This window comes from Athene cunicularia (assembly GCF_003259725.1).
Source record: "Athene cunicularia isolate RWA chromosome 25 unlocalized genomic scaffold, athCun1 chr25_part2, whole genome shotgun sequence".
Lineage (NCBI taxonomy): Eukaryota > Metazoa > Chordata > Aves > Strigiformes > Strigidae > Athene > Athene cunicularia.
Window position 1 is genome coordinate 19902 of NW_020799135.1, and position 12853 is coordinate 32754.

The 12853-nt window shown below is 55.6% G+C and overlaps 2 protein-coding genes across 4 annotated transcripts; one reads left to right on the forward strand and one right to left on the reverse strand.

Moving 5' to 3' along the window:
• Nucleotides 1-367: 367 nt before the first annotated feature.
• PAQR6 (progestin and adipoQ receptor family member 6) lies at nucleotides 368-4276 on the reverse strand. Of its 3 annotated transcripts, XM_026864072.1 has the most exons (7): nucleotides 4036-4276; nucleotides 2759-2867; nucleotides 2382-2508; nucleotides 1413-1618; nucleotides 1208-1334; nucleotides 899-984; nucleotides 368-782 (listed from the first exon to the last, which is right to left on the reverse strand). In XM_026864072.1, exons 3-7 carry the CDS (start codon nucleotides 2425-2427, stop codon nucleotides 576-578), a joined length of 672 nt encoding a protein of 223 aa, XP_026719873.1. In that variant the 5' UTR covers nucleotides 2428-2508; nucleotides 2759-2867; nucleotides 4036-4276; the 3' UTR covers nucleotides 368-575. The 3 variants fall into 3 exon arrangements, with proteins under 3 accessions (XP_026719873.1, XP_026719871.1, XP_026719872.1); XM_026864070.1 differs by having other exon boundaries at nucleotides 1208-1618; XM_026864071.1 differs by lacking the exon at nucleotides 4036-4276 and having other exon boundaries at nucleotides 1208-1618; nucleotides 2759-3073.
• A 6975-nt stretch (nucleotides 4277-11251) lies between these two features.
• On the forward strand, nucleotides 11252-12844 carry LOC113488752 (protein SMG5-like). The gene is made up of 4 exons (XM_026864060.1): nucleotides 11252-11345; nucleotides 11600-11690; nucleotides 12268-12342; nucleotides 12664-12844. The coding sequence occupies exons 1-4, from the start codon at nucleotides 11252-11254 to the stop codon at nucleotides 12842-12844; spliced, it is 441 nt and encodes a 146-aa protein (XP_026719861.1).
• The last annotated feature ends 9 nt before the right edge of the window (nucleotides 12845-12853 follow it).

A 12853-nucleotide genomic window follows, 5' to 3' on the forward strand; every position in this document is an offset into this window, starting at 1 on the left:
GAGGGCCAGGAGGTCTCCCCTCAGCCTCCTCTTCTCCAGACTGAACCCCTCCAGTTCCCCCAGCCGCTCCCCAGCAGACCTGTGCTCCAGACCCTGCCCCAGCTCCGTTGCCCTTCTCTGGCCACGCTCGAGTCATTCAATGGCCTTTTTGGGGTGAGGGGCCCAAAACTGAACCCAGGAATCGAGGGGCGGCCTCCCCAGTGCCGAGCCCAGGGCTCAGATCCCTTCCCTGTCCCTGCTGGCCACGCTATGGCTGACACCAGCCAGGATGCCGTTGCCCTCCTTGGCCCCCTGGGCACACTCTGGCTCATTCTCACCCCCCCAGTCCCTCTCTGACCGGCAGCTCTCCAGCCACCCCTCCCCAGGCCTGTAGCCCCCCTGGGGGTTGTTGTGGCCCAAGGGCCGCCCCCGGCACTTGCCCTCAGTGAATCTCAATCCTCTCTGTCTCCAGCCCCGGGGCCCGGAGCCCTCAGCTGCCCCCCAGCACCCAGCAATGGCTCCACTGCTGCACTGGGGCCACGAACACCGCAGTGGGGTCCCCAATACTGCACCTCAGCCCTGCTGGGCTGTGACGCTCACACAGACAGACAGACAGACCCGGGTCCCCAGGGTGACTGTGTTGGACCTGCTGGGAAACAGGCCCGGGCAGGGGTCAGGGATTTGGGGGTCCCAGGCCTTGGGTGGGCACCTCCATGGGGGGCTGCTACATGGGTTAGTGCCCTTCCTGCAGTGATGAGAGTCATTGGCTGTATTTTAAAAGTGGGGAAGAAGCAGAAGAGGAGCTGCAGGGAGGAGGGTGAGCAATGGTGGGGGGACACACACCCACCCCACCCCACCCCTGGAAGCGCCCCGGGGCCCCCATGGAGGTGGCACCCTGCCCCAGGACACCCCGACTCACCCGGTAGAAGAGCGGGATGTTGTCGTAGAGGAAGGGGTACACGAAAGCCGCCGTCCGCAGCACGGGGACGCTCCAGCTCAGGGAAGCTGCGAAAGGGGAAAAGGGAGGAGGAATTGAGGAGGGGGAGTTGGGGAGGGGGGACACAGACTCCTGTCAGCCCCCGCAGTGGGGACCCTGCAAGCTTTGGGCCAGACCTGCTGCCTGCACAAGGGGATGACCCCCCCCGACACCCCAAAGAAGGAGGAAACATCCAGCCCCAGTTTCCACCCAACTGCAGCACTGGTGCTTTTTCCTCCAACAAAAACATACCGGGAGTAGCAGGAGAGGCCGGTGCAGACAAAGGAGTTAAAAGCAGCCACGGGGACAAAGTAACGGTGCAAAACGCCGCTGACCCAGTGGTCTGGCATTGTGTGGGCACCGCAGGCGAGCGCACAGCCTGCAAGAAAAAACGAGGGGGCCAGTGGCTGCCAGTCCCTGTCCCCGTCCCTGCGCCGGGGCCCCCGCAGTGGCTCACCCAGGCTGTAGAGGCTGAGGGCTCCGGAGTCACAGAAGTGGCAGATGTGGCGGGCGCGCGCCCACATGGAGCTGGAGGTGTGGGCGCAGCTGGAGACCAAGGGGTAGAGGCAGACGAGCAGCAGGTACGTGAGCAGGGGCCAGTGGTGGGGCTCCCGGCAGAAGTCCAGGGAGGGTGAGAGCACCAGGAAGCGCCACACGAAATACCTGCGGGCACAGGGGTGAGCCCCATGCCCAGCCCTATCCCCTGGCTCTGTCCCCATCCCTGTCCCCACTCCCACCCTCATCCCCTCCTCATTGCCACGCTTGGCCTCCTCCCTGTCCCCATCCCCACTCCTGTCTGTCCCACCGAATCCCAGAATTATTCGGGTTGGAAAAGCCCCTCGGGATCAGCGAGTCCAACCCTCAGCCCGACTCTACAAAGCTCTCCCCTACCCCACATCCCCCACAGCTCATCCCAACGGCCCTGAAACCCCCCCAGGGATGGGGACTCCCCCCTCCCTGGGCAGCCTGTTCCACTCTCTGACCACTCTTGCTGGGAAACATTTTCTCCTCCTGCCCAGCCTGACCCTCCCCTGGGGCAGTTTCCAGCCGTTCCCTCTTGTCCTGTCCCTGATCCCCTGGGAGCAGAGCCCAGCCCCAGCCTCTCTGCAATGTCCTGTCAGGAGCTGCAGAGAGGGATGAGGGCTCCCCTCAGCCTCCTCCTCCTCACACTCAACACTCCCAGCTCCTTCCCTGGCTCCTCACAGGATTTATTCTCCAGGCCCTTCCCCAGCCTCGTTGCCCTCCTCTGCCCTCGCTCCAGCCCCTCCAGATCTCTCTCCGATTGAGGTGCCCAAAACTGGTCCCCGTTCCTATCTCCATCCTTTCGTCATTTCCTTGTCCCTGTCCATTCCCCGTCTGTGTCCCCATTCCTGTCACTGTCCCATATCCCCACGCCCATCACCACTCCTAGTCACGTCCTTCCTACCAGGTCGGTAAGAAGTGTGTCCAGATGTTGACTGTCTCATTGTCATCTGGAAGGAGCTGAGGACACAGTCGAGGGCTGAGCTTGTGGGGTGTCAGTACCCTGACATGATCCCATCCTCCCAGAAGATCTGTGGGGGCAGCGGGGCTGGTCAGAAGACACATGGCAGGGGGGGGGCAGCCCCATAGAGCTGCTCTGGCCTCGTGGTGGGTGGGGAAACTGAGGCAGGGTGGGCTGGGAGCATCTCACCAGCTGGAGCAAGGCTGGGTGGGGACCCCCAGGTGATTTTTCCATCTTGGATGAGGGAACTGGGGGGAAAGGGGGGGAGGATGAAGAAAACCTGGGGGCAGAGCCCCCCCCCATCACCCAGCCACACGTACCCGAGGCACCTGATGGACCCTGAAGATCTGCGGCAGCTTTATTGTCAGCGTGGTGGGGCCGAGGTGCTCGGGGCTAGAGGTGTCGGGGCGCTGGGCCGCAGCCCATGGCCTGCGGAGACGGGATAGGGGCCACTGGGGGACGGGGCTGCAGGAGCCGGGACAGTCCCCGGCTCGACTCAGTGGCTTTTTCCAGGGATGCGACCGGCAAAGCTCCCCCCTTCACCCTTCCAGAGAGCCACGGGGAGGGTGAGGGGGCTGGGGGGGTGATCTGAGCAGGACTGGGCCCCCCAGGCCCAGGACAGGGGGGGCATGATGGGGTCACAGGTCCCAGCAGTCGGGGAGGGGCTGCAGCAAAGAGCCAAATCCTGCCCTCATCCCCTGCCCCACCACGTCCCAGCTCCCCGCGGAGGCTCCTGACCCCATTTACCTGCTCTGGGGTTGTCCTTGGTAGAACCAGGCTTAGGACCAGGCCACCACGGAGGAGGAAAAGCCCTGCGGACACCCTGCAGCCCCCCGAGCCCTGGCCCAGCCACAGAGGTTTACACAGGGGCCAGGGTGAAGCTGGACACAGAACTTGGTGGTTGGGGAAGGGTTTCCCCAGTGGAGAAACTGAGGCACGGCACGGGGAAAGCAGCCCAGCAGCAGCACAAGGGGAGTCCTGAGCATCACCCACCAAGCCCCAGCCCAAAACTCACCCAGTGGTTTAGGAAGGAAGAGAAAAAGGAAAAAAAAAAAAACCAAACCCAACCCAAAAGGGTCCAGAGACACCTCCCACCACCCTGCGCGGAGCAGGAGCGGAGCTGGCGAGGAGCGCTGGTGGGACGGAGGGTGACACCGTGCTGGGCCTCTCCCCCTCGCCCCCACAGGCCAGGGATCTTGGCCCCACGGCTGCCACTTGCCACCCGCCTCCCCCAGCTGCAGCGGCAGAAAGTGGCCGGAGGGTCCCTCCCCGGCGGACGGGGCAACCGAGGCCTCTGCGGGGGCTCAGAGGGAACTTTGTGCCGGACACGCTGCTGCCTGTGGCTGAAATCCCCCCAGAGTGCAAGATCCCGCTGCTCCAACAGTGGAGGGACTACTGGAAAGTGGCTCTGGGCATCAGATTTTAAATGCCAACGAGCTCTTTAGCCCGGGGAGCCGAGTGCCAGGTCCACGCAGGGACCCACAGCAAACACCCACCCGTTACACCACAGGGCCCCACGAGCGCCGCCGCAGAGACCTGGGAGGTGGGGAAAGGTGAAGAAAGCAAAATTAAATTTGGGAAAAACTTCCCGGCTGACCTGAGAGCGTCCTGCTGGCACAGGGAGGGCCGGAGGTGGCTCAGGCTCAGTCCGCGGAGCAAATGCCAGCAGAGGTGTCCGCACCGCGGCGGGATGGAGCCGCCGTCCAGGAGGTGGAGAGCTGAACCGTGAGCAGGATCCGTGCTGTCCAAGCTCCCAGCGTTTGGGATTTATTTACTCCCCAGAAGGTTCATGTTCCCGGCTCAGCACCCCAGGACGTGCAGCTCAAATCTGCAGGCTCCGGGGCACCGGCCGAGGGGGGGTTCTCCGGCCGGTCTGAGGGTTTGGGGGTCCCGTGAGCCTGCCTGCAAAGGGACCTGCTGGATCTACACAGGGATGCAGGTCCCGGGGCTGGAAAGCCCCTCAAAATAACCTGTGTGAAGCGCAGCAAACCCTGCGTGGGGACCTACTCGGGGCAGAGAAATCACTTTTCTGTACAGGGAAAAGTGGGAAGCGGAGGCGCAGAGAGGGGAGGGAGCAGCCAGTGATACGGAGGCTCCCGGGGCTTTCCAAGGGCCTCCGGTCCCAGCTCTCCATCAGCACTTTACGGTTTTAATCTGCTTCAATTTTACAAACCCCCCTCAGTTCATGGCCCCAGCGAGGCAGCTCTTGCAGGAAGAAGCTGCCTGGAAACGGAGGCACCGAGTTTTTAAGGAGGCAGGTGGCACATCACAGCCCCCGCCGGGGCCATCGGCGCTGGGCAGCCTCTGGGCACGGCCCCCGCAAGCTGGCAGAGGCGTTTCCAGCCCCTTTGGAGGGGACAGAGCTGGTGGTGACAGGTCCCTTTTGTGCCACGGCAGGCAGCAGCGTTGGGACGCAGAGCACGTCTGGCCCTGCGGGAAGAAGTCGCCCACGGCTCATTCTCCCACTAGGAACTAAAAGGCGGATTCGCCTTTTCGCAACCTCCCTCTCCGACTTTCCTGCTGCTGGCAGCCTCCAAGGAACTGGAGGGAGAGAGTAAATTATATTAGTGCCTGGCTCAAGGCTTTCCACCAGCAGAGCAAATAAAGGAGCTTTGGTGGGGATGAATGCAGGGAATGAAAGACTTCCCCCTCCCCATATAAAACATCACCCCTGGACCCACAGAGGCTCAGCTCCGCCCCCAAAACCAAGCCTCTTACATCAATACTAAAAGTTTAAATTTTTAAAAAATTGTGTCATTTCTAACCCCCCTGAGAAGACACCTAACAAACCACTGCGGTTCTTTTTGCTGATCGCAATGTCGCTGGGGTTGGGGATGCTCCTGCGGGGCAGGAACGTGCAGAGCCCTGGCAAGAGGATGAGCTCCAGCGAGCAAAGGAACAAAGGGAATCAGTCCTGTCAGAGGGACAAGGAAGGGACCCACCTACATTTCATCCCATCAGATCAAAAGCAAACCCAAGCGTTTTCACTTTCTTCCTTCACCCGAGTCAAACAACGTTCAGAGGGGCTGGGAATGGCAACGCTTTTTTTTTTTTTTTTCTGAAAAGCAGAAAGTTTGGTCAAAGCGCACATGTGATTCACATACCAAAAATGGGGCCGCGTAGGAGAAACACGGGCTGGGAATCACCACAAAACAAGAGGTACAAACATCTTGTATTTTATTAAGCTAGTCAATGTGTTCGGATCACAGTCAAGACACATGCCGTGAGAGCCCCCAAGCTCCTCCTCGTCCCATCGGTCCCCCAGCCAGAGCTGTTTAAGCACAAATCCACAGGCTGGGCTTTTTTTTTTTTTTTTGTGCTACAAAAGGAGGACTGAGGGAAGAGATGATTGTCCCTCGCCTCAAACCAAGCAACAGTCCTCTCCCTGCCAGCAGACAGAGGCAGGACCAGCAGCACAGGGATCCTGTGCCAACCCTCCTGCCCTTCTCCATTCTCACAGTCGTCCCGTTTTCCCCACCCTGTTTTCTGCCCCAGCCAGACTGGGAAGCTCTGCTGGACGTCAAGAAGGAAAAAAAAAAAAATAAAATTGTAAGATGCAAGCGAAAATCCAAGGCATTGCAGGTGGCATCGAGCCGAGCAGGGATCAGAGCAGAAGGAAGAGGCTTGGCACAGCCCGTGAAACCACCGAGCACGAGTCCAACAAGCACCAGAGCGACTGTGGCCACCAGCCACGGCCTGGGGACAGCCCCCAGCCCCTGCACTGCCACCCTGGGAAACCCAGCGAGCCTCAACCACCACAAACTCATGCTCCCCCAGCTTGGGGTCACCCCATAAACTTTCAAGAGCTCAACATGGTGGTAGCAAAAAAGGAAAAAAAAAAAAAAAAAAAAAAAAGGGACTAGCTTGGAGCTGGTTTTAGCAAGCTTTGAGTTGGTACAGAAATAGCACCAGACCTGAGCTAGCTTTCCCAAGGCTCCATCGCCGTGTGACACGAGGCTGTGGCTCTCCCCCGGGCTGGCAGGGGCAGGCTGTGGGGAGCTCTGGGGAAAGCCCAGCCACAGGGCTCAGGAGCCACGGGCAGAGCAGGGAGCCAGGATACACAGAGCCTCCCCACTGACCTTCCACGTTTTCTTTAGCCCTGGAGAACGCCTTCACATCAGCAACCAAGGTAACAGGCCAGGGAAAGCGGCCTCCTGCTTTGGGCTTTCTGGGGTGGGATTTGGAAGCGATGCCCCAAATCCTGTGTGGGGCAAACTGGCACAGGCCCTTAGACAGAACAGATCTGCATCAATTTATACCCAGGAGGAGACTCCAACTCGTGAGTGCTGGGACTGGGGCCAAGAAGTGTCTTCCTTTACCCCAATCTTAAAGACATCAAGTTGAGCCTCCAGTAGAAGGTGACAGAGCTTGACACCTTCCCCGAGGCCGCTTTGCTGCTACATTGCTCCAGAGCTTTTAAGTCTCCCACTTTTTGAGCTTCATGTATCTCTGACTGGGGATGCATATCCAATTAAAAAAAAAAAAAAAAAATCACCATGTCCTCAAGCACAGTTGCATGTTCTGGGGAGGAAGCCCTGCACAGGGATCTTTCAGGTGCCTTTTTTTAAGAGGTTACTATCCCTCCCCACTCAGCCCAGAGGTATGATGTACTGAACGATGCCACGGGGTTGTTAAGAATCCCCATCGCAGGGCTAGGGCCTTTTCCTCCTCTTCAGGTGTGCAGAATCTCTGGATTAAGATTAAAACCCCCCCTCAGGAGACCAGGGCACTTACTAAGGGGATGGTTATGAGGAAAATAAGGCAACCACCTTGCTGCCTTTTAGAAAGAAGCCCTCTGATTTCACCACATGGCCCTAAAGTGGGCTCACTGCAGCTCAGAAGCAACATCTTGTCACAGAAACATCATGTTCCTTTATTTTCATTCTTAAACTGCCTTCTGTGTCCAGCCCAGACAGGCCATCAGTCAGATTCAGGACATGGAAGGACTGTGTTAAGTCTCCTGCACTGGACTGTGATGCCCTGTTCCCCGTCCGTGCAGGGACAGCACCAGCCTCATCTGCTGCCCTGAGCCCCCAGCACGGGGCTCCCAGCTCTCGTCCTGCACCCCCAGCAGCCCGGGAGCCCCCCGACCCGAGGCACGAGCCGTGCCTGAGCAGCGTGACAGGCATTCCCTGTCGGTTGCTGCTTTATTTGCGTTGCTCTTTTCTGCCCTCAAGATCCAGCTGTGGCCAAGGGAATACCCAGCCCAGAGCAGAGCTGAGGAATGCCTCCAGCTCCTCGGGATTTTGATTTCAGCCCAGCAATTCTCTCACCTTGACCAACCCCAACTACACAGCCAGAAGGGAATGACAATTGGGCCTCCCCAGGCAGCAAACACAGCCAGGCTTCAGCTCGAGCAGACCTCCAGAAAGGAGCTGCTTCTGATGGGCTGTGCAGCAAGGCAGTGGATGGTTTCCTTTACGCAGCAGAAAGAAAAAAAAACAAAAAACACAGCCCACCAGCTATCCGCCCTGCTGAGCCAGGCTTCCACCATCACCACGCCGCGTTCTCGGCATCAACTAAGGGGCAAAGGGGAAGGGGCCTCTGCTCTGGCTCATACTTTGAAGGATAAGTCCCACAAGATGATTCTCTTTTCTTTTCCCATCCCATCAAACAAAAATAATAAGCTGAACAAATGGCTTCAAATAAAAATACTGGTAGCACTGGAGGAAAAAGGGACTGACAAGCTTCACAGCCCATCTTAGATCTCTAAGAACACCTAAAACGAGCCAGTCTTTGACCTGCCGTTCTCGCTTATGTTGTTTCCTTGGCTTAGCCTAGAAAAGCACCACAAGTTTCAGGAGAAGCTGCAAAAGGAAAAAAAACCTGTAGGGAATTCCTGCCACTCCAGCCCCTCCACCTGCCTTTCAGACCCCCCAGGTACAGACCTTGCAGGGCCAGCTCTAGCTCTAACTTAAGCTCGGCATCTCTCCCTGCTGTGCTACAAGGCTGCATGCTGCAAAGAAACTGAAACCGGAATATAAATGAATCCTCTGGGACTTGTGCTGGGTTGTGGGGTTTTTTTAGGTTTTTTTTTTTAGTTTTTACCTGAAAACAAGGAACATCCTGCCACTCCAGTACAATGCATCATGCTAGGAAGTCTGCACAGATTGGAGTATGTTACTTGTCTGTATTATGCCCCTTTCGTAGCAGCTTCTGGCTGGCCCACGTGAAAAAACAGGCAAACGTAGAAGACTAGTGGTTTTTACTTGCATAGCTGCTGTTAGTTCATGTGGATGGAGACATCTGTTTCTTGAGTACACTGACACAGATGAACTACAAAGAGGCTGTTCCCACTGCTCTGCTGTCCCGGGAGCAACCCGTTTCTTCATTTCCAAGCATCGGCGTGTGACAGGATGTCAGACACAGGTTGCTTGAGATGCTGTCAGGATGGAGATCTGAAAGGTCCCTCACAGGGAAATTAACTTTTCCAGCATCTGTCCAGGTAGCATCATCCCTTCTTTTTTTTTGGGGGGGGATGCTAAAAGCACTGAAGGGTTTGTGAGCTCAGTCCTCCTGGGCAGCGGCGGTCACTGCGCTGTCTCCGGAGGGATGCGAGGGGTGGGGACATAAAACACTCGAGTTCTGCCACCCTCTCTAGCATGGCATAGCAGCAGTGGTGTGTCGGAACAACCAGCAGAAGAGATAATGGCTTTGAGATCCTTCCTCCTCCACATCTCATTGCAAGATTTAGAAGGAAAAAAAAAAAAATTAAAAAAAAAATTTAAAAAAAAGAAGAGGCATTGAGTCCTTTGGAGATGTCTGCTCCAACCCAGGGTCACAGCACTCGAGGCAGGTGGTTGAGCCTTAGAGGTGTTTAAATCCCACGTGGCTCTTCTCTCTCTTCCAGCAACTCTGCTGGATTCCACTCCTTTCCTCCAAGGTCTAACGCTGGAAGCAAAGAAGTGGGAGGGACTGGGGAAGGAGGAGCAGAGTCCTTTTCACCTCTCTCAAGCAGCCCAGCCAAACTCTTGTTGCTTGTGAAGCACGCAGCTTGTAAGGAGAGCGAGGATGTGCACTTCAGACTACTCTCTCCTTGCAGGCCAAAATCCCTTTGCACTGAGTCCGCTCCATGGGGGACAGGGAAAGGACATAAATATGCTTGTTCAAAGAAAAAAAAATTATATTAAGAGCTTTCCCCCCCTTTTAAATAGCATAATTGTTTCCTTTTCTCTCTGACATTGGAAGAGTATCCAGAACCCCAAAGGAACTCTACTTTTTTTTTTTTAATATTATTTATATATTTAAAAACTAAAGAATTAAAAGGAAAAAAACCCTTGAAAAATAATTCAAAGGAGGGGAGAAAAAAAAATAAAACTAAAATCTGCTTTCCTGTCACCAGATTGCCAAGCAAGAGCTAAACACTCTTTGGATCTTCTTTCCCAAGCTAGGAGGGCTCCATTTCTGCTGCGCTGGTTTGGTTTCGCTGAAGTCAAGTCCACGCTTTCGAAGCTGCCTGCCCATTTCAGGTGACCAAGCAAGCTTTGGGGAGGAATGAGGGGGAATGAATGACTGCCCGTCTCTCGCCCATCTCTGCCGACTGGGAGAAGGGCAGAGCTCTGCCCCGGCCGTGCCGAGGTGCCTCTCTCTTCTCAGAGCAGTTGGCGCCGTCGGAGATGTACAGCCGTCTGGTGGGGATACAGGTGGAGGGTGTCTGTGTGCGTGCCCAAATTGTTGTGGTTTTTTTTTTGTTTGTTTTTTGGGTATTTTTTATTTTTTGGTTGATATTTTTCGTTATTGTTGTTGCTGCTGCTGCTTCTTCGTTTCTAAGTATCGCCCGGATTTTTGTTTCCTTTGTTCAGACGCTGCACGTTCCGAGAGGGGGAGAGAAAGGTACACCAACCCGATGCCTTTCCAAACATCAGCCCATCTCTTTCCACTGCTTGTAGAACTCCAGAACATTTTTTATTTCTACACTGGCATTGGCGGCTGCCTGGATGGCAGACTGCAAACAAAGAGAGACAAAACATTTTTATTTTTTTTTTCTTGCCCTGACAAGAAGTCTGCCCCTTGCAACTTGGGAGATTCTCAGGCAGAGTTTGTCATGGCTAAAAGGCTCAATTTTCCTTCAGGCTGAAGTTGCTCTGGTGTGAGAGGCCTGCGCAGACACACAAATTACTTCTCCCACCTCCCCCAGGTTACTTTGCACCACAAAAGCATGAGAAATCAAAGGGCCTTCAAGGAAAGAGGAATCACAAAATCTGGGAAATCCAGGACAGTTATTATACAAGGCAGAAATACTAATAAGTCAACCAGATTTTCACAGAATCATCTGGGTTGGAAAAGACCTTGGAGATCATCCAGTCCAACCATCATTAACAGTGCCCACCTCCCCCAGATCCCTCAGCGGGGGCTCAGCCGGACTCTTCACCCCCCCCAGGGATCCCGGGGACTCCCCCCTGCCCTGGGCAGCCCATTCCAACGCCCAACAGCCCCTTCTGCACAGAAATCCTTCCTCAGAGCCAGCCTGACCCTGCCCTGGGCAGCTTGAGGCCATTCCCTCGGTGCCTGGCGCTGGGGCCTTGGCTCCAGAGACTCATCCCCCCTCTCTGCCCCCTCCTGGCAGGGAGTTGCCGAGGGCCAGGAGGTCTCCCCTCAGCCTCCTCTTCTCCAGACTGAACCCCCCCAGTTCCCCCAGCCGCTCCCCAGCAGACCTGTGCTCCAGACCCTGCCCCAGCTCCATTGCCCTTCTCTGGCCACGCTCGAGTCATTCAATGGCCTTTTTGGGGTGAGGGGCCCAAAACTGAACCCAGGAATCGAGGGGCGGCCCCCCCAGTGCCGAGCCCAGGGCTCAGATCCCTTCCCTCCTCGCTATGAAGCGAGCCCCCTGGGCCAAGGTGGTGGCTTCATCTCCTGCTGCTGTCGTCCTTTACTTCAGCTGGAGCAGCTGTAATGCTGTTGCCACATGTCAGTGTTGGGGCCTGTTTTATGTGGCCCGTGCTGGGAAGAATCCAACATAGTGTATCGCTGAACATCTGGGAAGAGAGAGGCCCTGTTCGCCCTCTGCTTCATCTGCCTCCTGCGGCAGCCACTGCTGCTGTGCATCACAGACGGTTCAGGGCAATGAGGAATTCTTGACACATCTGGATGAGTTGGCAGCAGTAGAGCTGTAAACCAGATGTGGTGTTTTTTGTTTTTTGTTTTTTTTTTTTTTCTGTTAGTGATTGATGGCTTAGACTTCCTGAAAAAGGAGAATGCAGGTGCTCGGGACAGCATCCGGTATCTGGAGGCAGAATTTAAAAAGGGAAACAGGTGAGAATGGGGGAGTGATGGGATTTGCCCTTGCTTTTGGTGTATTTTGGGGTGGAAGAAAATGTTAATGGTGGGAGCAGGCGCTGCATCCCTTGGAGCAGAGTGAGGAGTGGGCCAAGGAAAAGCCAGGCCTCAGGAATGCGCTTGGCAGGAGGGAAAGCAGTGAAGTAACGGATTTGGCAGCTGGTTCTCCAGATGCGCTTGTAGCTGCTGCTCAGCCATGAAATGTAGCTGCTTCTGAGGACCAGAGGGAGCTGCATCTCTTTATCAGAGTATAAAAACCAGTGCCTCTTAATGATGCCCTGGGCGTGATGTAAGAGCTGTACGGCGTTACTGCCCCGGGGTGGCTGCAGAAGGACAAACGGCTGTTTCTGTGAAGACAAACTACATCTTTAAGGCCTGTGTAGGGCTGGTGAGCTTTGAAACACTCGGGTGGTAAGGGGGGAGGTGATCTCAGGGAGTCCTTGGGCAGGGCTTTGGGTGGTGTTTTGGTTGCTAAAAAGGTGGATGTGCCATAGAGCATTGACTCCAGGCTGTGACACGGCCTCTCTGAGCTCAGTGACTGATCTTTCCTCAGGTACATTCGTTGCCAGAAAGATGTTGGGAAGAGTTTTGAGAGGCATAAATTGAAGAGACAAGATTTAGATGCCTGGTAAGATTACAACAGCTGGAGATGCCTGAGCCTGATTCCCAGCAGGCAGGTGGCTTTGGGGAGAGGCGTTAGCACTGGGACCCATTGTGCAGCGTGCTTGATGCTCTAGTAATTATAAAATTTCTTAAAGTGTTAGGGCATCCATCTGTGCATCTCGCATAGCACCATGTGTTCAGTGCTAAGAAGGGTCTCAAAAAAGCCCTCAACAGGCAACAGAGAAACAGTTCTGCTCTCCCCGTGTCCTGAGCATGTGAAAGTACACAAACAAGTGGTCTTCCCCCTGATTTTCCCCCTCTGTTTCTATTTTCTTGCATCTGGCAGGAATCTCTATAAAATACTGGACAGCTGCAAACAACTGACAGTGTCCCAGGGAAGTGGAGAGGACGACACCACAGGAATGGTCACCATCATCACGGGCTTTCAGCTGGAGGACCCAAGCACGTTCTCGGCGCCCATGCAGGTCGGTAGCTCTTCAGCTGCACTGAGCCTTTCTGCTTCCTAGCAAGATCAA

What these genes read in the sequence shown, in the direction of transcription:
- PAQR6 (XM_026864070.1), bottom strand. Translation starts at nt 2,427, where the DNA reads ATGACAATGAGACAGTCAACATCTGGACACACTTCTTACCGACCTG. An exon ending in ACACACTTCTTACCGACCTG is followed by an intron (nt 1,619 to 2,381) that starts GTAGGAAGGACG and finishes CTGTGCCCGCAG; the next exon opens with GTATTTCGTGTGGCGCTTCC. An exon ending in GGCCTCTCCTGCTACTCCCG is followed by an intron (nt 985 to 1,207) that starts GTATGTTTTTGT and finishes CCCCTTTCGCAG; the next exon opens with CTTCCCTGAGCTGGAGCGTC.
- LOC113488752 (XM_026864060.1), top strand. Translation starts at nt 11,252, where the DNA reads ATGAAGCGAGCCCCCTGGGCCAAGGTGGTGGCTTCATCTCCTGCTGCT. An exon ending in GAATTTAAAAAGGGAAACAG is followed by an intron (nt 11,691 to 12,267) that starts GTGAGAATGGGG and finishes ATCTTTCCTCAG; the next exon opens with GTACATTCGTTGCCAGAAAG. An exon ending in AGACAAGATTTAGATGCCTG is followed by an intron (nt 12,343 to 12,663) that starts GTAAGATTACAA and finishes TGCATCTGGCAG; the next exon opens with GAATCTCTATAAAATACTGG.